The sequence below is a fragment of the Oryctolagus cuniculus genome, chromosome 18, assembly GCF_051225735.1.
Source record: "Oryctolagus cuniculus isolate XC-2025 breed Fujian yellow rabbit chromosome 18, ASM5122573v1, whole genome shotgun sequence".
NCBI lineage: Eukaryota > Metazoa > Chordata > Mammalia > Lagomorpha > Leporidae > Oryctolagus > Oryctolagus cuniculus.
The window spans coordinates 17,683,297-17,708,713 of record NC_142884.1 but is presented as its reverse complement, the minus strand read 5'-3'; the positions used below and the strand labels follow the sequence as shown (position 1 = coordinate 17,708,713).

Below are 25,417 nucleotides of genomic sequence, written 5' to 3'. Positions count from 1 at the left end.
GGCTCCTCTGTAAACTGAGCTGAACAATCATGCCCGTGTTCTGGGCCGACACTGAGAAAGGTCCATGCTCTCATACTTGAAACTGGAGCGCAAGGCAGGCCAGACACACAGGAGCGACACAGGAGTGGGGCCGTCTCTGAGTGTTTGGGTTGCCTGATGGGAAAAGTTGGCTCACAGAGTGTAACAGAAGTGTGTTAGAATCCTGGCTGTTTCCATCACTGCCTGACTGAGGACAAATCATTTAATCATACCTCACAGGGTTGTTATAAAGCCTCAATGAGGTTGTGCATGTGAGTTGTAAATAGTTATAAAAAGTCTAGTATGGGATCTGCCCAAGTAAGTAAGTACTTTATCTAGTCCTTTCGTTTAAAGTAGTTTAGAACACACACAAAGAATGAACAGGAGGGGCCAGCATTGTGGCACAGTGGGTTGAACCATTGCCTGCCATGTGAGCACCTGTTTGAGTCCCTGCTGTTCTACTTCCCATCCAGCTCCTTTGTAATATGCCTGGGAGGGCAGCTGAGAATGGCCCGAGTGCTTGGGCCTTTGCTGCCCACGTGGAAGACCTGGATGGAGTCCCAGGCTCTTGGCTTTGGCCTGACCCTGCCTCAACTGTTGCAGCCTTTTGAGGAGTGAGCCCTAGTGGGTGCAAGATCTTCCCCCCACCACCTTGTCTCCCTCTCTCTCTGTAATGCCACCTTTCAAATAAATAAATCTTAAAAAAAAAAAAAAAGCAACTAACAGTGGTTAAGATACCACTTGGGATGCCCATGTCCAATATATCGGAGTGCCTGGGTTCAAGTCCCAGCTCCACTTCCAATTCCACCTTCCTACTAATGTGCATTCTGGAAGGCAATAGGTGATGGCCCAAGTACTTGGGTCGCTGCCACCTATGTGAGAGACCTGGGTTGAATTCTGGGCTCCTGACTTTGGCCTGGCTACTTGTGGGCATTTGGAGAATGAATCAACAAATAGAAGATCGTTCCCTACTGCCCCTTGCCCCAGCCTATCAAGTAAATAAAAATAATTTTTTTAAAAAAATTGAAAAGCAAAAATAAACAGCTCAGTAGTGTGAGCTGAGCTTCTACCTGTGTCTGGCTGTTTCGCTGTGAACCATCTCATTGAGAGCTGCGTGGGACACCTCTCTGGGTCTCCTGTTGCCCACGTGGATTCCTTGACAGCTATGTGAAGATCGAACCTAACTACAGACATTGGAATCTCAGCTGACAGCAGCAAGGAGACATCAGTGTTCCCCAGAGACTGACCAGCAGGAGAGAGAAGGCAGGGCTCCACTAGGCCAGAATAAAGGCCCAGCTTCCCTGACCTTCTCAACTCAGGTGTCCAGGGAAGGGGTGGCAGGCGAGAGCTGGCCCTGCTGCCTGCAGGCCTCTGGGCAGGCTGAGCCCTTGTCCACGAGTGTGGCTTTGAGCAAGCTGAAGACCACAGGCCATGCTCTCCTTCAACAGACTCTGCTGACTAAGCACCGCCTCCTATCTGCCAGGCACCGTTGTAGGCACTGAGGGTATGGTGAGCAGAGGGCAGTGAGCAAAGCCAACACAGTCCCTGTCCTCGTGGGGCTGACGCTTCAGTGGGAAGAGACGCACAAAGGGAGAGGGGAATACACTGTGTTAGTAGTAGGGACAGAAAAGTGGAGGTGGGGAGTGCCGGGCAGCGGTTAGATCCTGGAGGAGATGGTCAGAAAGGCCTCTACCAGAGGGGACGGTGCAGCAGAGATCCAAGGAGTGAGGGGGGACAGCCAGTGCTGAGGCCTTCAGGTCAGGCCTCCTTTCTGGCATGTTGGAGGCGCAGGGGGGCCAGTGTGGGGAGGAGCATGGGAAACGCAGTCACGCAGGGAGTGGTGGTGGACCTTTGTCCTTTATCACGAGTGAGAGGGATTCGTGGGAGGTCTCTGCCCTAACGCAGCTCCTTCCTGGGTTCCTCCACGTGTGGGGACAGTGGGGGCCCGGAGTGGGAACGGGGAGACAGTGAGCAGCTGCTTCAGGGTGCAGGCAGGGCCCCAGGGCCAGCCTGTGACGCTTTCCTCTCCCCCCGGTGCCCGTTTACCAGCTCCTGAGGAAGAGGCACATAGGCAACGACATAGTGACGATCATCTTCCAGGAGCCCGGAGCGCTGCCCTTCACCCCCAAGAACATCCGCTCGCACTTTCAGCACGTCTTCATCATTGTCCGCGTCCACAACCCCTGCACTGACAGCGTCTGCTACAGGTACGCCCGCCCATCCCGCGTGCACGCCAGGCAGCGCGCAGAGGCAGCACGCAGCTCCTGGCTGCCTCCTGTGCTGCCTGTTAGTAGGGGCGGGGGCTCCCAAGTTCTGATATGGAAACCATCAGGAATTTGTATTTGCTTGAAGTCTTTCATTGCAAGTGACAGAAAACCCACCTAAGTCTGGGTTAAGACAAAAGTGCAGTTGTGTCTGTTGGTGCTCAAAAAGTGACAAGGTTAGGAATGACTGGATCTGCTTCGTTTTCCTGTACTTTGCCTTATTTCCTGGCAGCTGGGAGCTTCTTAATATCCTATCTGCAGCAAATCCAGCAAAAAGAGGGCTAATCTTTCCCCGGAGCTGAAGCAGAAACCCAAGAACGGAGCTAATGGACGTGGTTGGAATCAGGTTCCCATCACAGAGCCAAGTGATTGGCCAGGCTGGGCACCAGGCCACCAGGACTGAGAGGCACAGGAGTGATGGCCCCAAGGAAAGATCAGGTGGAGGGATGGAGACAGGGCAGTCAGGCACCGGAGATGGACCTAACCAGGGAGGTAGAATTGAGGACTTTTAATTAACAGGGGCCCCTTCCCCGTGTCCTGCATTCTGCATCTTTGTTCCATATCTGTTGCTCCCCGTCTTCGTGGAGGAACGACACAGGACCCTGCGCTGTTCTTTCGTCTGCTCGGCCCTCCCCGGGTTTGCTGCTGGTTCTTCCCGGGTTGGCTACCGTCCCTTCCACCTCCGTGGAAGGGTGGCTCCCCCTGCCACATTCCCCACTTCCGCGGGGGAGCGGCACACCGCCGGCCGGCTCTCTCGGGGGCTGCTCAGGTGTTCCTTCAGATAGATGTTCCCTGGTGCATGTTGTCTCCTCCTTTATAGTCCTCTTCCACCAATCCCAACTCTGCTACCCACACGCCGAGTACGCTGCTCTCCTCCAATCAGGAGCAGGTCCTGCTGTTTATTGGTTGAACTGGAGGCAGCTGTGTAGAAGCTGTTTCCTCCTCTCCCAGCGCCATATTGTGGGAGAGCAGATGCATAGAATAAGTCTTAATTCCAGTAACTTAGTCTAGTCCGAGTTGCTCCCACACATATCCTTCCCCAGCCGCAGTGAAGCCCAGGAGAGGTGGCAGCCCCAGAGAACAAATGGGAAGCCCTCAGTGGGTGGGGAGGGAGGCCAAAGCTGTGGTCCTTGGGAACCATCCCGTGAGTAACCCAGGCCCAGGCCACAGTGCAGACTCGGGAACAGGCTGAGATGTGTTAGTTTCCAATTTTTGAGAGTGGCCTGACCCCCAGCCGCCCCACCCAGGTGCCTTCACGGAGGCAGCGGGGTCAGCTGTTTCCTGTGCATCCCAATGCCTGAGGCGCAGACGCTGTGTGTTCGGTTTCCTCTTCCCCCGTTTCTGCACACACGGCAGCCTGTCGTGCACACTGTTCTGCAGCCTGTCTTTGAGGTCTTTCCACACCAGTACACAACATGCTTTTGAATTCTGACTACTTAATATTCTACTCTGCGGACACGTCCTCTGTTGATGGACACTGGCAACGGTAACCCCGCTTCTGCTCAGTGCACACGTTTCCAAGCATGCCGCTGTAGGGTGCATTTCTGGAGGTAGAGGGATGTGCCTGTGTGTACTGGTGGTCTGGGTGCGGTTGCCAGAATCCACTGGTTTCTTCTCTCCGCTGGGTGTCCATGTAGCACTTGCAGGGGAGAAGCACGGGGCTGGGTGTGCTGGTCACTGGTTGCTGGGAGCCAGCACACTGGGTAGCAGGACCTGCTTACAGGTAAGGCCCCAAGCTTGAGGCCTGCTCTCCCCCAGCGCATTTGTTCCCGGGACATCCAGGGGCCGCTGCAGAGCGTCCGTACCTCAGGCTCCGGGTGGCACTGAGCACACCGGCATGGTGCTGGGCTTCAGAGGTGCAGTCTTTCTCCGCGGCTGAGAGGTAGCCCTGGTGAGGAAAGGTGGGAGCCGTTCTCGCACACACCCCACCCGTGGAAAAGGAGGCAGCCCTCTTAGGTGTCAGACATGGCGGGTTGAGTTGGCCTGGCCGGACCCTTCTCCCCATCCTCCCCACACTGTCTGCCCCTCTCCAACCTGGCGGCGGCCTCCTACCTCTCCCAGCCTGCTCTGTGTGGTCTCCAGGGTAATTTCTTCTTATCTGGTGCACAAACTTTTCTTGTTTTTTATAATCTGACTTAAAATGCTTTTTATTATGCAATATTTTAAACCTTCTGAAAGTGCAGAAAATAATGTAACAGACACCCATGTGCCCACCACCAGATTTAACAGATGTTAACATTTTGCCTCATTTGCTGCAGCTCTCCCTTTTTTTTTTATTTTTAAAGAAAGAAAATGTTAGCGATAGAACCAAAGCTGCCCCTCACCCACTGCACTTCTCTCCCTTCCTTCGCCCTGGCAGCCACTCTCAGGACACACCCGGCCCCGTCTGTCCCCTGTGGGAGGGAGCCATCTGCAGTTTGCCAGGCCCCACCCACCCCAGTGTGACCTCCTGCCCCTCCTCGCCCCAGAGTCCCTCCAGTGGATTCCTAACTGCCCTTTAGGGCCGAGTCAGATGTAGCTCTGACACCCTCCAGTGGTCCTTACCCTCCCCACGTGCTGTTGCCAACACACTTCTGTCACAGCACTCACCACACCATGAAAGTGACTTCTTATGACTTGCGCCTCCCGTGAAAGTAACCCAGTGTCGTATTTACCTTCGTTTTCCTGTCATGGCACAGTGCTTGGCACATTGTGGGCCATCAAGGCATTTTTGCTGGCTGAACAGATGCCTGGCCCAAATATTGTAGGCACTAAGAAAATAATCGTTGGGTTGTGGGGTGAATAATTGTGAGTGTTCTAAAAATACTTCCTGAGCTGTGATGGTCAGGGGACCTGGTGGTCACACCCTTGCCTAGCTGGGCGTGGCATCCTGTGCACTGGGTCCCGTGTGGTGCTACACGGCATAGCAGCAGCAGTGGGGAGTGGTGGTAGTCAGCCCAGTCCCTCCTGCTAGGAAGGGAAAGACCAGATGCTCTGATTGTTCAAAAGCCTTCTGTAGTTTGCAGTTTCATAATTCTTGAAATCCTGAATCAGAACTGTGGGAAAAGCCAAACCTGTCACTCTAAACAGCCAAGTACTCTATGAGATGTTGCAAAACTCTTCCCATCCACGCAGCACAGTCTGACCCTGTCATTAATTGGAGGTGAGGGATTGGCGAGGTCATCTCATCCATCTCCTGCCCCGGGGCAAGGCCACGCCCCCCAGAACTTCCCCTGGAGGAACACTGGCCTGGTCTGTGTAGCCTCTGCGGAGTGTCTGCCCTGGGAAGCGCCGTCTGCCGCTGAACTTGCTCCCGCTCTAAGGTGCTACAGCTTGCTTTCTTCTGGGTCTGTGCAAGTTGAAATCATTACTTCATACTGAATACCTGGGGAGTCTGGTAGGCCTGGGGGGTACCTGCCTGTGTGGCACTCCTGGAGTGTGAAGCACCCCTAAACAGAGACTGAGCCAGAGTCTGACCTGTCACATGGGGGTCACACAGTAACCTCCTCCCCCCAGTCTTCTTGCATATTCTCTTCTTTGTAAGGTCACCACAGGGTTCTTTGCAGATTGCCGGTCTCTGGGTCAGTCTTTCCACGTCCATCATCCATCAGGGTCCCAGCAAGAAGCAAGTGCCCTCACCCAAGTGTGTAAGTGAAGTTAACAAATAGGCTACTAACAGAGGTGTGGCTAGGTTATGGAGCCAGTGTGGCCGAGTGAGGCATCTAAGGGCTAGCAGCAGCAGGGAGCCACTTTTGCACCACCCAGCTTGATAGAGTGAGACGAGGGATGGGAAGAGAAGTTTCTGGAAGCTGATAAGGGAGTTGAGGCTATGAGTAAGGGACTCAGGACCACAGCCCAGCAGGGAGGAAAAGACAAGAAATAATTGTAGTAACCACTCTCCTTCTGTGCTTCCCACTGGTCAAACTCAGCTGGAAGCCAGAGGACCCGAGAGCCACGGAGAGCTTCCTTCCAGAGCCCTGAGCAGGCCAGAGCATGGCAGATTTCAGGGGCCAGTGGACAGTTTCGCCACTGATCAGATGAGTCAGTGGTTGCTGCCCTCCTGATAAGGATGGAAGCTGTGACACATTCCCAAGGTCTGTGTGGCCCTGTCCTGGTACAGCATCCTGCTCCGTGTGTGTGGGTTTTGGCCCGTGGCCTCAGCTGACCCTGTTGTATGCCCTTCCTCATCAGGCCGTGGCACACGCCGTGCCCTCTGCTTGCATTGCTCCCCCCACCCCCACCACCTTCCTCTAGCTCCTGCTCAGCCCTTAGAGCTCAGCTTAACTGGCGTTTCCTCAGAAAGCCCTCCCAGATGCCAACCCAAATCCAATCCATGTTCTTCTGTTGTTTTGTCATTACTTTGTCTTTGTGAGTTGACGTGTGTGTTCACTTGATGTCTCTCCTGTTAGATTAGAAGCTTTGGGAAAGCAGAGACCACTGTGTCCCCAGTGTCCAGGAGAGCAGGTGTCCAGGAAGTGCTTGTCCTTTTTGTGGAGGCGGGGACAGCAGAGTCAACCAAACAGGAACAAGCAGGTTAGGGGGCGGGGGAGCCACAACAATACAAAAGTTGCACTTTGTAAATTCACATTTATTAAATTAAAAAAAAGATTAAAAAAAAAACATGAACAAGCGTTACATTGTGTTCAGGCTTCACGGGGTATTTTTAAATCAGCATTTTAAAAACCATCCTGAGGTGGGCACAGTGGTGCAGGGGGCTGGGCTGCTGCTTGGGATGCCCGCATCCTCTATGGGAGGGGAATAGAGTCCCACCTCAGTCCCATCCAGCTTCCTGCTGATGTGTAGCGTGAGGGGCAGCAGCTGAGGGCTCAAGTAGTTGGGTCCCTGCCACTCACGTGGGAAACCCAGATGGAGTTCCTGGCCCCAGCCTGGCCCAGCCCTGGCTGCTGTGGACATTTCAGGGAGTAAACCGGATGATGGAAGGTCCATCTCCTCACCCTCTATCATCTCTCTGCCTTTAAAATAAACAAATATACATGCTTTGAAAGTGAAATGGTAACACCAAGTGGGAGGGGGGAAGAACCCTACAATAGGAGAGAAGCAGTAGGAACTCTTCCTTACCGTCATACTCCCAAGTTGAAGCATTTATTAAGGATGAATGTAATACCTACAGTACTTTAAGAACACTAAGTTAACTTCCTGCTCCGTCGTGTGCCAGGGCTCATATCATGCAGCCTTAGTGGCTTCTGCCTTCGCCTGTGGGTGAGGCTCTGGCAGGTGTCTTGATCTTTCTGCTCACTTTCAGAAATCATCTGCCCAAAGCTCACTGGGTCTCAGCTCGCTTGGGTCATGAGAATGTTGCTTCCAAGCTGTTCGTCAGATCTCTAGACTCAGTTCATCAACAGCTCTCCTCCCAGCTCAGGGCTGCTTCCACCAGGAAGCCTCGTGGGTAGGGAGCCTGATCACCTCCTCCGTTTCTCCTCCTCCAAGCTCTGCCAACTGCCAGGTTCTGACTCATCCATGGCCAGAGTGCAGGGAAGAAAAGGGAAGCCGGGAAGTACCACTTGCACTGTGGTGGCAGCTAGCTGGGCTCCAGGATCTTGCAGGCAGGGGACCGGACCCAGATCTCCTCACCAGAAAGGCCACCAGGGGGCCTCTGCCCAGGAGGGTGGGGGAACAGGGCTCACCTCCTAGTGGGTGATGGGGCTCAAGGATTTTGGGGTACAGGCTCTTAGATAATCTCCTTTTTATAAATTAATGGAGTTGCTGTCTGATTTCTGACTTAATGGCATCTCTGCCAAAACTGAAGGAAGAAAAGTCACATGGTAACTTCCTATTATAATGAATTTTCCAAATAAGCTTTGTTGAGATGATTTAGAAGGTGTATTAGTGTTATATGATGTTAGAAAGAACTAAAGCGCACCAGAGAGGTAGGTCAGCTGGGATCTGGCTGAACTTTGTTCCAGGTGTCCCGCATCCTTTTGGAACCAGCAGGCCACCTGGGGTCTGTTCATCCCGTGGTAATGGCAGGAACATAGGAGCCAAGCCCAGCCCTTCCCACACATTTCAAGTCTTTCTTTGACAGCTATTGGCCAAATCAAGTCATGTGATCAGGCCCAGGTTCACTAGGCGAGGGATGTACCTGTGTACAAAGGTGGAGAGGAAGGAGTGGATTCCCACCAAATTGAAATCTAATCCACCACACAATCGCCGTGTGTGCAAAACAGTAATAACTGAAGTTGAACAATACTCAGGTCATTCTCCTTGACGGCTATGGGTGTTCAAACATCTACTATATAGAAAGAAAAATGTGCAAGCTTGCCTAAGGGTTGTTTCTAAGCTTCTAATCTAGTTGGCAGCTTTCTCATTAGATGTGCATTTCATTATTCAAGACGAAACTCCCTTTGATCATGTGTTTTCTTCCTAAAAACAGTCTTAGTGCTGTTCTTCCCACTCTCAATGATTTCTCCCTCCTCAGTATGGCTGTGACCCGATCCAAAGACGCTCCTCCCTTCGGCCCCCCGATCCCCAATGGAACCACATTCCGCAAATCTGACGTCTTCAGAGACTTCTTGCTGGCCAAGGTGATTAATGCTGAGAATGCTGCACACAAGTCTGACAAGTTCCACACCATGGCCACCAGGACCCGCCAGGAGTACCTCAAGGACCTGGCTGAAAACTGTGTCTCCAACACACCCATTGACTCCTCTGGCAAATTCAACCTCATCTCCCTGACCTCCAAGAAAAAGGAGAAGACAAAGGCGCGGGCAGGCGCCGAGCAGCACAGCGCGGGGGCTATCGCCTGGAGGGTGGCAGCTCAGGACTACGCCCAGGGGGTAGAAATTGACTGCATTTTGGGAATTTCCAATGAATTTGTGGTGCTCCTGGACCTACGCACAAAGGAAGTGGTTTTCAACTGCTACTGTGGGGATGTCATTGGCTGGACCCCAGACTCCTCAACGCTGAAAATCTTCTATGGACGAGGGGACCACATCTTCCTACAGTCCACAGAGGGGTCTGTAGAGGACATCCGGGAAATTGTACAGAGACTAAAGGTAAGACACAGCTCGGCAGTGATCCCTGTGGTGTGGCAAGAGCTTTGGGGACCATTGAAGTATTTTACATAGACCAGTCAGGTGGGCTGGCACACTGATCAGCCCAAAGAGGCTCAGAATTGTCACACCCCTGCAGCCTGGGTTCTTTCTGAAGAAGGTTTGGACCAGGAATCTGAGGCTTTCCATGCTGTCATCACATTGGAAGAATAAAAGACCTACTTTTTAACCCAGAGAGTTGCCAGAAAATATAAATGTATGCTTACATAAGGAATGTGAGAGTGTTGTTTAGAAGATAAAAATAGAATGAAAAGGTTCTAAACCATTAAAGAATAGGGGCAGGCATGGTGAAGATAGAAGAAAGCATGATAAACGAAACTTGAACTTAAAATTCTATGGCAGGCATAAGTTCTCTGTCTGGTAGTCACAATAAATGTGAGTGGTTTAACTTCCCTATCAAAAGACAAGGACTCAGTCTGGATAAAAGTTTTACCCTGAACTCTTGGTGACCAGCTCAGACTCGGACTGTTGGCCAAGCCAAGAGTGGCAGATTGATCACAACTTAGTTGTTAGTGACTGCCTAAATCCTCGTGCAAAGAAGCACTGAGGTGGCCTGCACCGTGGCTCACTAGGCTAATCCTCCGCCTGTGGCGCCGGCACCCCAGGTTCTTGTCCCAGTTGCTCCTCTTCCAGTCCAGTTCTCTGCTGTGGCCTGGGAGTGCAGTGGAAGATGGCCCAAGTACTTGGGCCCTGTACCCACATGGGAGACCAGGAGGAAGCACCTGGCTCCTGGCTTCGGCTCAGTGCAGTGCACCGGCCATGGCAGCCATTTGGGGGGTAAACCAACGGAAGGAGGACCTTTCTCTCTCTCTCTCTCTCTCACTGTCTAACTCTGCCTGTCAAAAAAAAAAAAAGCAGCAGCACTGAGGCTACCCCTAATCCCCGTGGAAAAAGACTCTCTAGTCAGGGATTGCCTCCACAGGGAGTTAGCAGAGTGGCAGGTCATGCCTGCTAAATAGAGAAGGGGTGAAACACAGTTGTTAACATCACAAGTTCTGTGTTAGAAGGCTTAGCTTCAAGTCCTGGCACTGCCTCCTACCATCTGTGTGCCCTTGACCCAGGTTATTTAACCTCTGCGTGACTCAGTTTCCCCATCTGAAAAGTGGGAGCAAGAATCTTTCTACTTAAGGATTGGATGAATTACGGTGCCTAGACAAGCTTACGTGACTTGGGCTGTGGCTTCCCAATGCCACTGTCACTGGTGCTGTCCTTGGCCTTCTAAGCCTTTGCATTCTCATGAAGTTCACAGCCAATAAGTGGCAGAAGTGGGGTCTGAATACAGGTTTTTCTGACTTAAAGCCTACTTGTGGGGCTGGTGTTACGTTGTGAAAGCAGCAGGTTAAGCTGCCACTTGCAGCACCAGCATCCCATAGCAGAGCGCCGGTTTGAGCCCCAGGTGCTCTGCTTCTGATCCAGCTCCCTGCTAATGCACCTGAAGAAGCAGCAGAAGGTGACTTAAGTACTTGGGCCCCTCCCACTCCTGGCTTCAGCCTGGCCCATCCTCAACTGGTGGGGCCATTTGGGGTGAGCCAACAGATGGAAAATCTTTTACTCTCTCTGTCACTGTGCCTTTCAACTAAATAAAATAAATCTTTAGGGGAAAAAAAAAAAAACAGAAAACAACCTGCCCAACACAAGGCTGGTCTGTAACTGCTTACTCAGCACCCCTACTGGGTGCCCGAGAGACTCCTGAAATAAGAGGTCCAAGAGCAATCTCCTGGTGCCCTCCCCACCCCACCCTCTCAGTTCTCTCTCAACAGAAGACAAGTCCATCTCTCCGCTGGTTGAGGTCAGAAACTTTGGCATTAGCCTGACCCCGTCTTTTCTTTCACACCCGCTTGCCATCTATCCATCTAGTGGAGACTACAACTACTTCTCCTTTCATCGCCTTTTCCCTGGCATGAGCCACTGCTGTCTCTTCTAGACTGTTGTGGTGGCCTCCTTATTGATCCCCTCTGTCCCCAGCCTTACTTCCCTGTGGTCTGTCATGTACTCTGTGGCCAGAGGGGTCTGATCACATTGCTGCTGACTGCAAACCTTCAGCTAGCTCTCGGTAAAAAGCCACTTCCTGCAGTGGCTCGCAGGCCCTGCATGATCCGGGCTCTGACCTTGTCTCCCCATTCCTCTCTCTGCCACACAGACCCCTACTCTTTCTCCAGTGCGCTATGCAGGCATCCAGCCTCAGGCCTTCGCACTGCCTTTGTCCCTTCACTGGAATCCCCACCCCTGATCTCCACGTGGCTCCCTCCCTCCCTTTGGGGCAGCGTCTCAGTGTCTGAGATTGCAAGCCCCCTTGCCTGACTTGGCCCAGAGCACATTCCGCCCACTTTGCCTGCTTTTCCGCCATCTGACGTGTTGATTGATTGATGTATCGCTGGCTTACCACTATGCGAATGGCACATAGTGGCCACTTAGCACGTACCAGATGTGTGCACGAATGCAGACTCTCTGGTCGTGGGCTGGGGGCAGGGCAGGGGGCCACACAGCATGGCTTTGCGTTTCTTCTCACAGAAGCCCACCCCATTATCTTCCCTGCTTCACAGATGAGGAGACTGAGGTGCAGGGAGGTCACGTGACTCGCCCAGTGCCCAGAGGGAGTGAAGAGCCTGAGATCTTAAACATGAGACCATTCCACTCCCCAGATCCTGACCATGAGCTCTGTTTTCTTTTCTTTTCTTTTCTTTTTTTTTTTATTATTTGACAGGTAGAGTTATAGACAGTGAGCGAGAAAAACAGAGAGAAAGGTCTTTCTTCCGTTGGTTCACTCCCCAAATGGCCGCCACAGCCAGTGCTGTGCCTATCAGGAGCCAGGAGCCAGGAGCTTCTTCCTGGTCTCCCATGCGGGTGCAGGGGCCCAAGCACTTGGGCTATCCTCCACTGCCTTCCCGGGCCACAGCAGCGAGCTGGACTGTAAGAGGAGCAACCGGGACTAGAACCCAGCACCCATATGGGATGCCGGCGCCACAGGCGGCGGATTAACCAAGTGAGCCACGGCGCCAGCCCCTCTGTTTTCTTGAACAGGAGCTGTGCCAGGCTACATTCTCTCTGTGCCATGCCCACTGTTGGCACAATCTTTTTAGAGTCTATTTCCACAGCCACCCCCTACCCTGAGTCTTGGCTCCAAAGCCTACATAGGTGCCATTGGACCAGAAAGCAGACGTTAGCCGTCTCCTGTGAAGGGGCAGGCTCACCCTAAAGGACACATGGCTGTGAACTCTCTCCTTGTGAAGTCCTCCAGGGCAAGGATTCCCCACCCTCTCCTGGCAGAGCTGGGATTCAAACCCAAGGAGGCTGACTAGATACCCTAGGCACCCTGAACTAACCCCATCACTTCATTTGTTAATGGAACAAGTTTTATTATGTGCCTGGCCCTGGGACACAGTGGTGACAGTGAGCCCAGGCCTGCCTTCATGGGGCTCTCATCCAGAGCAGATCTGGAATGAGCAATTACAAGTGCAAAGAACTTAAAAGGAGTGTTAGGGATGCCAGGAGAAACTATTGCAGGCAGCTGAATCGGATGAGCAAGGGTCTTACATCCACAAGTTGGACACGTCCCCTAGTTAGTTAACAGCCAAAGCTTCACATTTAGATTTCATGCAGATCTGGCTTTCTGGCTTCTTTTGAAAAATTGAGAGATCTAGCTCCACAGGGCCCACATTTGCATAGGACAGGGGTCGGCTGAGTGGGCCGAGGGGGTCCCCATGAATCTTGGCAGCCCACATCTCTTGTTTACATTGCCTGACAAGCACCTGAGCTGTAAGCTGGGCCCAGGAAGCTGGGGAGATGCTCCCCAGGAATTGAATTTCTTTTTCTTTTAAAGATTTATTTTTATTTATTTGAAAGTCAGAGTTACATTGAGAAAGGAGAGGCAGAGAGAGAGAGAGAGAGTCTTCCATCCGCTGGTTCATTCCCCAGTTGGCCGCAACGGCCAGCCAGAGCTGTGCCGATCCGAAGCCAGGAGCCAGGAGCTTTTTCTGGGTCTCCCACGTGGGTGCAGGGGCCCAAAGACTTGGCCGTCTTCTACTGCTGTCCCAGGCCACAGCAGAGAGATGGATTGGAAGTAGAGCAGCCGGGACTTGAACCGGCACCCATATGGGATGCCGGTGCTTCAGGCCAGGGCATTAACCCACTGCGCCACAGCACCGTCCCCCCGCCCCAAGGAATTGAATTTCAAACTAAGACTGGAACAGTGGTAATTGTCCTGGTGAAGAATGAAGTATTCCTGATTTTTAAGGAAAATAAATAAATTGCTGAAGTAAATGAATGGGGAAATGACCCAGGGTGCAGCAAAGCAACAGATTCAACAGTACAGCAGCCACATGCGAGAGGCGAGGGGCCATCTAGTCTGTGACCTGGGGCAACAGTTTTACCCTCAGTTTCCTCATCTCAATCAAATGAGAAGTATCCGCCTTCCAAGTGCGATGTCAGTGAAACTGGGTGTAGCAAGAGCTTACCCCAGGGCCTGCCTGGCACATGAATCAGCCCCCAGGAAAATAAGTTTTACAAGGGGACCTGGGGCAGTGTGTGCAGGTCATGGAAGAGGTTTCTTTGAATTGGTTGTGTGTTGGGTGTCATAACTGCTCCCTGTCTCCTTTCTGGAAACTTGTGAATAGCAGAAATGGTTCTCCATGTGTGGCTTCCTTTGATTTGCTACAAAAGTAAAGGAGACAGAAACTTCAAGACACAAGAGACAGAGTGGCTCTCCCTCATCCACAGCAGCTGTGGTAGGTAGTTACAGACTGAACTGCTGAAACAGAGACCAAGTAGTTGAAATAAGATAGGAGTTACTTCTCTTTGAGTTCGCACTCCGGCTGGCCAAACCTGGCAGGGAGCTCTCGCCGCTTCCGTCTTGGGTCCTTGTTTCCATTGTGTTGATGCAGCTGAGTTTTGCACAAAGCTAAGTCACTTCTAGCACAGTCCTGTCTTCAGGGAGGGAGAACACATGAGAGTGGAGGACAAGCGGTTTTAAGAACATGATAGAGAAGTTCCATCAGCCGTGTCCTGTTGGCCAGAACTGAGTCATACGTCCATCCCCAGCTGCAGGGGAAGCTGAGCGGAAGAGGGGAGAATGGGTGACGGACAGCAGTTGGCAGTCGTGGCCTCTGCCGTGTTTAGTGAGCCATTACCCACACTCTGGGCCTCTGGAAGTCTGGACCCTTTCATGATGGTTCTACAGTGGCCCATAGGATAGGAAAGAATGAAAGGGCCACAGGACATCTCTGCGGGAAAAGATAGGATTCCTTTATAAAATGTCATTTGGGCCAGGTTTCCCCTTCCTAAATTCTCAACATCCAAGTCATGAACCAAACTGACTTGGTGACCTTTACAAGGTGAGTCCTTCACATCCAAACCCTTGCTTCTCACCACAATCAAGAATGTGATTGATCTGAGTGCAAGGAATATTTCTGTTTGTGTCTGTGTGTGTATAGATGTGTGAGTACATGGTGTAGTTGGTGACAGAAAATTATTTCCTATTTGGAGTGGTAGTCAGAAAAGTTTGAAGCCAGCACTCCGATAGATCCATTCAATAGTGTAATTCCCAGTCTGAGAATGATTTCTCACAGGAGATTTGAAGATTGCGTGTGGTCTTCCCATCATGCAATTTTGAGGAAAGGCAGGCAGCTCTTGATATAACGCAATAGCTGTAGCTTGGTAAATTCACCCTTTTTTATCCAAAGGAGAAGAGGGAATCACTAATGGTACGCTGCAGGCCTGGGGCTTCTATTCATTAGGTCCCATTTCTTACAGTAATACGTTGTCATTGGGAGATCTCGCCAGTGAAGCAGGGAGTAGTGGCAGGCAAGGCCCTGTGCCACCTGGTCAGCTCCCCATTGGAGGAAGATGAGAGGAGGAGATGGGGAGGGGTCTGTGCCTCTGAAAGTGATGAAGTCAGGAACGCAGCACGGGGCGTTGACCATGCAGCCAGACAGTGCTTCTCCCTCCCACTTTGGATAGTTGTGTCAGCCGGGATCCAGTATTAATAGCTTAATACAGCAAAGGTCCATGTCCATCTTGGGTTTAGCTTGGGGGCTCTGCACTGTTAATGTGAAAACCTTAGCTGTCCCAATAGCCACCATTGTATAGAAGATTACCGGTCTCCAGCAAAGGGAATTGGCACTTAAACACCCTGGCCCAGGGGACATGCCAGTTTCACTCCTAACTCACCCACCTGACTACATGGCCCAAAAGTGCAATCCCACAGACAGCAGAAGGAAAGACATAGGGACGTTTGAAGACTACAGCACATGGCCTCCTGCTGTGGTCTCTGCTCAGTTCTTCTCCAGAAATCAGGAACTGCCGCTGAGACCAGGTGGACGCTCCTCCTGCTGATAGGTTGCAGTCACCTGACTCACTAGGTGGAAGTGAGCAGGTGTTTGAGCGGAAAGAGGTGATCTGGGGCAGACATTCGGCCTGCCAGTTAAGATGCCTGTTAAATACCTACGTCTCCTATCGGAGTGCCTGGGTTCAAGTCCTGGCTGCACCTCAGTTCCAGCTTCCTGCTGATGCACATCATGGGGGACAGCAGGTGTTGGCTCCCAGCGTCAGCCTGGTCGGGCCGCAGCCATTCTGTGTGTTTGAAGTCTGATCCAGTGGGTGGAAGTGCTCTCTCTCCCCGCCCTTTGTTTCTCTGCCTCTCAAATTAAGAACAAAATGGGATGGGGTGGGGCGGGGAGCCGGTATCTGACCGGGGCCCTCTAGAAGTGCTGATCCTAACAGCTTCTGAAGTTCAGTCGTGCATATTCTCTGCAGGTGATGACCAACGGTTGGGAGACTGTGGACATGACCTTGCGGCGGAACGGGCTTGGGCAGCTGGGCTTCCACGTGAAGTACGATGGGACAGTGGCTGAGGTGGAGGACTACGGGTTTGCCTGGCAGGCCGGCCTCCGGCAAGGCAGCAGGCTGGTGGAAATCTGCAAGGTGGCTGTGGTCACATTGACCCATGACCAGATGATTGACCTGCTGCGCACCTCTGTCACCGTGAAGGTGGTCATCATCCCCCCTTTTGACGACGGCACGCCCCGGAGGTAAGGGCACCTGCCCTGAAAGGAGGGAGCCGGGTGGGGGTGCACAGCTCCCAAGAGGGCTGGCCCGAGGCCTCCCTGGCACAGTCACCTGAGGCCTCGGTGGAGGGGCCAGACAAGCCCTCTCAGTGGTAGTGGCGGTGCGTGTGCGTGTGTGTGTGTGTGTGTGTGTGTGTGAGAACGCCTGTTGATTTCTTGCTGTGTTCCACTTTGAAGTCGGCTTGCGTGTACTCTCCGCTCTCATCACCACAGTCCCGTAAGGTGTAGGTACCTCGTTGCTTACATTCCCCAGGTGAAGTGCACAGTGTTAAAAGGCTCTTCTTGCCCAAGGGCACACTGTACTGCAGGTCATTTGTTCATCACAGATTAATGGAAGCCCTACTCTGTGTAAACTCCACTCGAAGTGCTGTCAGCAAAGCAGAGTGCCTGCTGCCTTGGAGTTTGTGTTCTACAGGGAGACGCAGCAATAGAGAAATGGATGTGTGGTATAGGATCACCAGGTCTGGGAAAGAAACTGAAGCAGGGTGGATGGCCGGGCTTCCGCGTGGTGGGAAGGCCGCCTCCAGGGTGGGCAGAGAAGGCTGCAGGAGGCTCCCTGGCAGAGGCAGCCGTGTGGTTTTCTAAGCCAGAGTTTGTTTGCATTTTTGAATAGAACATTTCCAACATAATTCAAGTGTAGAGCCGGCTGGTCCTCCATGTCCGCGGGGCCAACCGCAAATCAAAAATATCTGCATCTGAACGGAACGTGTCCAGAAACTCTCCTGGTCATTATTTCCTAAATAACACAATGTAGCTGCTGCGTGGCATCCACCTTGTATTAGGTATGATGGGTAATCTAGAGGTGATACAAAGTCAGGAGGATATATATAGGTTATATGCAAATGCTATGCCATTTTATATCAGAGACTTGAGCACCTGCTGATTTCATCACCCAGAGGGGTCCTAGAACCAGTCCAAGACAGAGTTCAGAGGATGCCCACTCTGAGCCCCCACCCAGTTCCACACACACCCACACGTGGCCAGTTTGTTTTGTAATCTCTGCCTCTACCACCCTCGGGCTGTGGATTATCTGGAACAGTCCCAGGGCTTAGACTGTATCTCTGCATAGTAAAGACCTTTTCTTTTTTTATTACACCAAGCAAATTTGATAATAATTGCTTAATATCATTTTTTAAAAATTTCTGTGTTTGAGGGGCCAGCACTGTGTCATAGTGGGTAAAGCTGCTGCCTGTGGTGCCAGCATCCCATATGGGCGCTGGTTCAAGTCCTGGCTGCTCCACTTCTGATCCAGCTCTCTGCTGTGGCCTGGGAGGGCAGTGGAGGATGGCCCAGGTCCTTGGGCCCCTGCACCCACGTGGGGGACCCAGAGGAAGTACCTGGCTCCTGGCTTCAGATTGGCACAGCTCTGGCCGTTGCGGCCAGTTGAGGAGTGAACCAGCAAATAGAAGACCTCTCTCTCTGTCTCTCTACCTCTCTCTCTCTGAACTCTGACTTTCAAATAAATAAATAAATCTTTTAAAAAAAATATGTATTTGAAAGACAGAGTTACAGAGAGGGAAGTAGAGAAGACCTTCCATCTACCGGCTCACTCCCCACATGGCTGCAATGACCCAGGCTGGGCCAAGCCAAAGCCAGGAGCCAGGTGCTTCTTCCAGGTCTCCCGCATGGGTGCAGGACCCAGGCACTTGGACCATCCTCCGCTGTTTCCCAGGTGCATTAGCAAGGAGCTGGATCAGAAATGGAGCAACTGGGACACAAACCAGTACCCATATGGGATGCCAGCATTGCAGGCAGCAGCTTTACCCACTATGCCACAGCACTGGCCCCAATATCAACTCTTCATCTGCTGTTTAGTTTTTCCCCGTTGTCTTAGCTACATGGTCTTGTTTGTTTTAAAAAGGCAGCTGTTGATTTCATCAGGAGCCTCTCAGTGCCTTGCTCGTGTCTCTTTAAGGTTCCTTGAATCAGTCAGTTTTCCTTCCCCTTTTTTTTTTTCCCTCCTGTAAGTTTATTTTAGGAAGAAATTCGGTCACGTGTCCACAGAGTTTGCCACTACCTGTGTTTAGCTGATAGCCTCCCCATGATGCCCTTTAAGCTCTTCCTTAGCTCATAAACTAGAGGTCAAGATCGAAGCTCGCTCAGGTTCAGGTTGAATGTTTTTCAAGCACAGAAGTCCTGGGTGTGCCGCTCTCGGAAGGCACCCCGTGTCTGGTGTCCCCCTGTGAGTGACATTCAGGGTGAGCAGAGGCTCGGAAGGTGGCAGCCTGCCCTGTCACTGTACATTCCCCTCAGCACTCTGCCTCGCACTGTGGTAGCCTTTGTGGTCACTGCCTGGATCCATATTTCATTACAAGTCATTCCTTCTGCATTTATTAACTGGAATTCTCATAAAAAGTAACTCTTTGGTTATTCTGAGGTACAATTTGTATGGAGAAGGCAGAGTAAATGCAGTTTCCAGACTAATGAATGGACACTCTAGCAGCCTCCCGAGGTGACGGATGTCAGAGAGCAAGAGATCACGGTGTTCCCGCCAGGAGGCAGGCAGGCTGCGCAGTGAGGTTGCCTCTGTTTGAATCCCTGCCCTTCCCCCTGCTAACAGAGACCCTGTGCAAGTGGCCATATCATCCTGTGCCTCAGTTTCACAAAATGAGGAACATAATAGCTCTTTTCCACAAAGGTGTTTATGGTGTCGAAGGAAGTAAGACTTGTAAACACCCAGAACTGTACTTGGCCCCCAGGAGGTGCTGTGGTAAAAGTATGTGACGTAACACTGGGCAGGGGCTCGGGGAAGACTTGAAGGTGAGAACAAAGGCTTCTGATGGCTGACAGGCCAGGAGGAGGGCCTGTGCGGCTGGCGCGTCTAAGCCAGGAGAAGGGCACGGTGAGGGGACCCTGAGTGCCATATTCCCACGGGACCTCGCAGACTCCCGCCAGGGCTGGTGCGATCCTCACTTTACAGGTGAGAAAACCAAGGCCTGGAGCGGATGCACAGCCTGCAGGTGGTGAAGTGAAGCTCAGATCCGTTCTTCTCTAGAAGCCCTCGAGAGCTGTGGACATGCGAGTGGGGTTGCTCCATTCCCACCTTCCTACGTCGCGCTTGCTCTGAATTGATAGAGGGTCATCCTGAGCAGGCCTAAACCCTGAAGCCAAGGGCTTGGCCACCCCTACCCACAGGCCTGTCCCTCAGCCTCAGGACTCCATCAAGCCCCAGGTGTCCCCTGCCCTCATCCCTCTTCTTTTCCCTTCTTCTGCCTCTGCTTGGGACCAATGCTGGCCACACCCACTGAGATCAGTGCAAGGGCAAGTGAAGCCAAGGGAACCCCATAGGCAAGTTCCCCAGTGGGTGTGCACCTCGGGTGAGGACCCAGCCTCTCCACACACACACTCGCCTGTCACATGACTCTGCAACCCTGTGAGTAGAGAGGCTGAGAAGCCCTCCTCCCTGGATAAGCCGGGAGAACTGAAACAAAATTCAGCATTCTGGCCGGCGCCGTGGCTCAATAGGCTAATCCTCCGCCTAGCGGCGCCGGCACACCAGGTTCTAGTCCCAGTCGAGGCGCCAGATTCTGTCCTGGTTGCCCTTTTTCCAGGCCAGCTCTCTGCTATGGCCCAGGAGTGCAGTGGAGGATGGCCCAAGTGCTTGGGCCCTGCACCTCATGGAAGACCAGGATGAGCACCTGGCTCCTGCCTTAGGATCAGCGCGGAGCGCTGGCCACGGCGACCATTGGAGGGTGAACCAACGGCAAAGGAAGACGTTTCTCTCTGTCTCTCTCACTGTCCACTCTGCCTGTAAAAAAAAAAAAAAAGAAACGGTGAGAGCCGGGGGCGTCCCCTCGGACTTCTCCCGCAGTGGGCCAGGCAGAGGCCACCCTCAGTATCCATGTGGGAGGAAATCGGGCCGTCCAGGTGAGAGAGCACCAACAGCTGTTGGACCCAGGCCAAGGAGGCTGCGGCCAGACAGACAGGTTCTGCTCCCTGTGCTGGGCAAAGGGAAGGCTGTCGTGAGGCCTCCTCTACTAGGCTGCCACCCAGACAGGATCTCCCGTTGGCAGCAGCAGGTGTGCTGTCGGGACTTGGGTGGCTTTTGTTCTTCAAAGACTGCGATCTCGAACTGACCTCATTTGCAGAGCTGATAACCCCAGCTCTGCAGGCTGTCACTCTACTCCCAGCCGCGGGTCCGATTGTCATGATGAGCCCTGAAGGGAGCAGATGATGTGCAGGTACTGTCACTGCCCCCTGCGTGGTGTGCGTCTAGACACCCCCTCCTCAGACCCTGAGTCACCTACAAGGGGCCTTGCTCTACCCCCCGGCCACATGGCTAGAGTTCCTGAGTGAGCCCTGCGCCTCCACGCCATGGCCAAGCTGGGCGGGGTGCTCAGGGGAGGGACACCCTTGAGCATCTGATAAGACGCAGCAGCATGACCTTGGACGCTTGCGCAGGCTCAAGAGGGTTGCTCTCACGTCTGTTAGTGCCTGGTGGACAGGGCAATCCTGGGATGTTTCATCCACAGTGCATCTAAGGCCTGGTGAGGGGGCTTGGAAATCCCTCCCACAAGCAAGTGAAGAGCTAAGGCAGGAGTCCCCTGGCTCCAGAAACTAGACTGTCCGAATCAAGGAAAAGGGGACGGTGGGGAGAAACGGTGAGAGCCGGGGGCGTCCCCTCGGACTTCTCCTGCAGTGGGCCAGGCAGAGGCCACCCTCAGTATCCATGTGGGAGGAAATCGGGCCGTCCAGGTGAGAGAGCACCAACAGCTGTTGGAAGATGAGACTGATCTGCACGATGCTGTTGGGGATATAGCGTGTTATTTGTTGTAATTTTGTATTGTTTTATGTAATGCTTATCTGCCTAGGATATTTCTAAAAGAACATGTAAGCAACCAGAGCAGAAGTTGCTTCTGGGAGTAGGGACGGGGCAGGGACTTCCTTTCCTAACACTTCAGTCTCTTTAAACCAGCAAACGCCAAATCAGTGAAATGGGGCTTCTCGAGCGCTGGGTGTCACATCATCACAGGCAGCTTAGTGAGAGGCAGATTCCTGGACGGGCCCTGCTCATGAGATTCTGGGTCCAGTGACTGCAGGTGGAACCCAGGGATCTACATTCTTTTCTGAATATTCAGGGCGATTTGGAGGCTGGCGATTTTCAAATCAGCAGAAAAAGCTGGAGGGGAGGAGCTTTCCCAGAGCCCCAGGAGGGTGAGGTTTGGATTCAGTAATTGGGGGGCAGCTTCATCTTCAGGATTGGGGGGCGATGCAGGTGGGCAGTCCCCCGGATCAGCTGGTGAAGGCCGCAGCTCTTGTTGGGTAAGCCTGGTGTGTACCTGACTCTCGGCTCATACTCATTGAGTGCCCACAGCCACCCCCACTGAGTGTTCGCCTCTGAGGTCATACCCAGGGGCTCTTGGCCCAAGGTGAAATGGTCAGTAACTGGGGGAGAATTCAGGAATCCCGTAACACTACCCCACTGGCTCCCAAACCACTGTACAGTGGGCCAGCTTGCATGGTGGTTCAGGCTGGGGACTTTGGAGTCAACTTGAACGCAGTTAAATCCCAGGTTCTGCCTCTGACTGGTTCTGTGACCTTGGATGGGTTACTTAACTTCTCTGATCTCTGAAATGTGATGTTCTCATCGGGACTGAGTACCAGCAACAGAATCCACTCACACACGGTGAGGCTCAGGAGTCTTCTCAGCTTATCTGCCTGACGAGACCAGTACACAGGGAAAGATACAAGCAAGGCTGTGTCCTCAGGGGTCCCCCTCTGTCACCTCTCTTCCTTTTCCCTGTTGCTGCCGTTCTCAGTATCCCCCTTCGTGAGGACAAAGATGACCCTCCCACCCCACATACACACAGAGAGCTCAGCTGCCCTGCTGATAGATCTTCCCCCCAGTCATCCCTGGAACCATTTGGAGTCGTTGACTCCAGTTGGCCCTGCTTGGGGCACGTGACTGTCCTGCGCTAGTCATTGTGTCAAGGGGAGTACAGTTTCTGATCGGCCAGGCCTGAGTCACGTGCTCTTACCTGGAGCCAAGAAAGCAGGGTGAGCCGCACCCAGAGCACAAACCCTATAATCAGAATGGCCTGTAGAAGGCAGCCAGGCATGACGGGCAGGTGTGCCCTGCCTGGGGTGATGGTGGTGAAGCCCTCCACCTCTGCAGGGCCTGGCGGATTTAGGGCTCTGTTAGAAATTCCTGTTGTCACTGTTCCTTACCCATTGCCTGATGAGGCATCCACACCCACGAGTGCGGATTGTCAGCTCCGACCATGATCCTGCGCAGGGGCATGGGGCAGCAGTCTCAGGTGCCGGCAGAACACATCCTTGCGTCACCTTTGGATGGCCCCTTAGCAGCTGGGTCCTGGGCCCAGAGCTTCTGAGCCACCACGGCCGTCCACCAGATGTTTAGCCAAGTGGCCACCAGAACTCTCGGGACTCCAGAGAACTCAGGAGAGCTCAGAGGATCTGGGCGTGAGAGCTTCCAGGCTGAGCGCTCTGCAGAGCTCGCGCTGTCAGCTGCTGGGGAGTGGATTTCCTGAGCACGGCCCCCTCCTCGCGCTCAGAGCCCCTCCGTGCTGCACTGCGGCAGCGGCGGCGAGTGCCGGCCCAGCCCTCGGATCTCCCCACCTCGAGCCAGGCCCACTGCGGAGCGTGTGCCAGCCTGGTCTGGGGGGAGTCGCAGGCCGCTCTGCAGCTATTTCAAGGTTCTGGATTTCGTGGCTTTTTTTTTTCTCCTAACCACCCTGCAAAGTAGGTCACCTGCTCCTCTTCCAGTTGCCTTTTGAGATTCTGTGGAACAAGGCAGATACTGTCCTTTGATTCTGAGGGCATCCGCCTTCTAGCCCCAAATACTGCTGGGGTGGGGGTAGGACCAAGCCTGTCCGTGGAGGGCCCTGGGAGACTTGAGGCCTGGGCCTGGGAGAAAGGAGAAGACGGCCGCAAAGTGAGAGCAGATGGGTATGGACGGGAGGGAGGGAGGGAGAGTAGAAAGGGCCTAGCAGTCCGAGCCTCTGGAGGGGCCTCCTGGCTGAGGATGTGGCGCTGGTTGGTTTCAAGCCTTAATTCAGCGGGTGTCCACCCAGCCTTCGAAAGAGGCCGTCGTGTTTGACTTTGGCCAGGAAAACCCAGGCCAGGGTAAGGAGGCAGCAGGCACACGGGCCGCTGAGCTGGGCCTTCCTGGATCACAAAGGCTTTTCTTCCCAGGGGCTGGCCGGAGACCTATGACATGAATACCTCGGAGCCCAAGACCGAGCCAGAAAGCATCCTCCCGGGGGGCCGGCCCCCCTACCGCAGCAATGCTCCCTGGCAGTGGAGCGGGCCTGCATCCCACAACTCTCTCCCGGCCTCCAAGTGGGCTGCTCCGGCCACCCCTGGCCATGCCCAGTCCCTGAGCCGGCCCCCGAAGCAGACCCCCATGGTCCCCTTCCGGGAGTCGCAGCCACTGCACAGCAAGAGGTAAGGAACCCCCAGGGGCATCAGCCCCAGCCCCATCTCCTGCCCGCATGCCTGCCCGCCCACCCACACTCATCCTCAGTCCTTCCTTCCCCTGCCCCCACCAGTATCCCCTGTTCTCTTCCTGCTCATCTTTGTGATGTCTCCTCCCTCCCTCTCCCTGCGGCTTTCACGTGGGCCTCTGGTGTAGGGGCCAGGGCTGGGGAGCTCTGTCTGATGCTGGAAACCCACCATACCAAGCATGCGATTAACACTGGTTTCTGATAAGCACAGAAGTTAAGGCAGTGACTTTCGCTTGGGGGAGGCAGGGAAATGGGAAAGGGAGAAGTCCACAGATGCGTGTCCCTGCCTTCACTCCTGTCCTCAGGTCACGTGCTAGCTTCAGGACTTTGTGGTTTTATCATGACATTTATAATTTACAGGCACTTTTGAATATATGATATACTGAAAAATAAGATGTTCTTACAAAATTAAAGAATCCAGCTTGGAGCATCGCGTGCCAGGAGAGGAGCAAGGAGGGCCTCTGGCAGCACCCCCAGCCGGGCTGCATAAGCCCAGGGGTGGGGATGGCAGTGGAACTGAGACGTGAAAGCAGGGAGTAGCCCGGCTTCTGCCACCCTTTGCTCGGCATCCACCTGTCCGTCCCGCTGAGCGCGTGGCAGGGAGGTGGGATGTGGCTGGGCCAAAGGGAGAGGTCTCTGTCTGGAGTGCCCTCCTCATCACCTCCTGCCTGCTTCCTCTCATTCCAGGCCTGTCAGCTTCCCAGAGACCCCTTACACAGCATCACCAGCAGGGGCCGACAGAGTCCCTCCCTACCGACAGCCTTCTGGGAGCTTCTCCACCCCCAGCTCGGCCACCTACACAAGATACAAGCCATCGCCAGAAAGGTCGGAATCTCTTCATTCTTTTTTTAATTAAAGAACCTGATCATTCTTTATCAGGAAATGCACACCTGCACAAATGTATTTCCCATGTTAGGGGATTTCTGTTTATCAACCCACAGGGTGCTTACTTATCTCATGTTGAAATTTAGGCCTGGGACAGGCCATTAAGTCACTGGTTAGGACACCAGGTCCCATATGGAAGTGCCTTGGTCTGATTCCCACACCTGGCTCCTGACTCCAGCCTCCTGCTAATGCAGACCCTGGGAAGCAGTGGTAATGGCCCAAGTCATTGGGTTCCTGCCACCCATGTGGGAGACCTGGATTGAATTCCTGGCTTCCTACTTCATTCCTGCCATTGTAGACATTTAGGGAGTGAACCAGCAGATGGGAGCTCTCTCTCTCCCTGCTGCTTAAATTTTTAGGGTTAAGCTAGACTGGGCAGGACCCACCATTGGCTTTCCTTGCAATAGAATTTTGATTGCATTTTTTGAAACCTGTATCAGTTGTTCAAGCAAGCCCATTCCCACCCAGCATGGCCACTCGTGTAACTCTTCTTCCCCACCCCCTAAGACCAGGCCATCAGTATTATCCAATTTTTTTTAAAGATTTATTTTATTTATTTGAAAGTCAGAATTACAGAGAGAGAGAGAGAGAGAGAGAGAGAGAGAGGAGAGATAGAACTTCCATCTGCTGGTTCACTCACCAAATGGCCTCAATGGCCAGAGCTGGGCCAGGCT

General features: G+C 53.1%; 1 protein-coding gene across 6 annotated transcripts in view; it reads left to right on the top strand.

Annotated features, from left to right (window-relative positions):
- The window catches only part of SIPA1L3 (signal induced proliferation associated 1 like 3), a 242,469-nt gene that overhangs the window by 160,908 nt on the left and 56,144 nt on the right, over positions 1–25,417 (top strand). For all 6 annotated transcript variants that reach the window (XM_008257242.5, XM_008257241.5, XM_089319237.1 and 3 more), the window contains exons 8-12: positions 2,068–2,225; positions 8,698–9,274; positions 16,082–16,356; positions 23,548–23,799; positions 24,546–24,683. In XM_008257242.5, the coding sequence (XP_008255464.3) occupies positions 2,068–2,225; positions 8,698–9,274; positions 16,082–16,356; positions 23,548–23,799; positions 24,546–24,683 (1,400 nt within the window). The remainder of the gene's footprint in view (positions 1–2,067; positions 2,226–8,697; positions 9,275–16,081; positions 16,357–23,547; positions 23,800–24,545; positions 24,684–25,417) is intronic.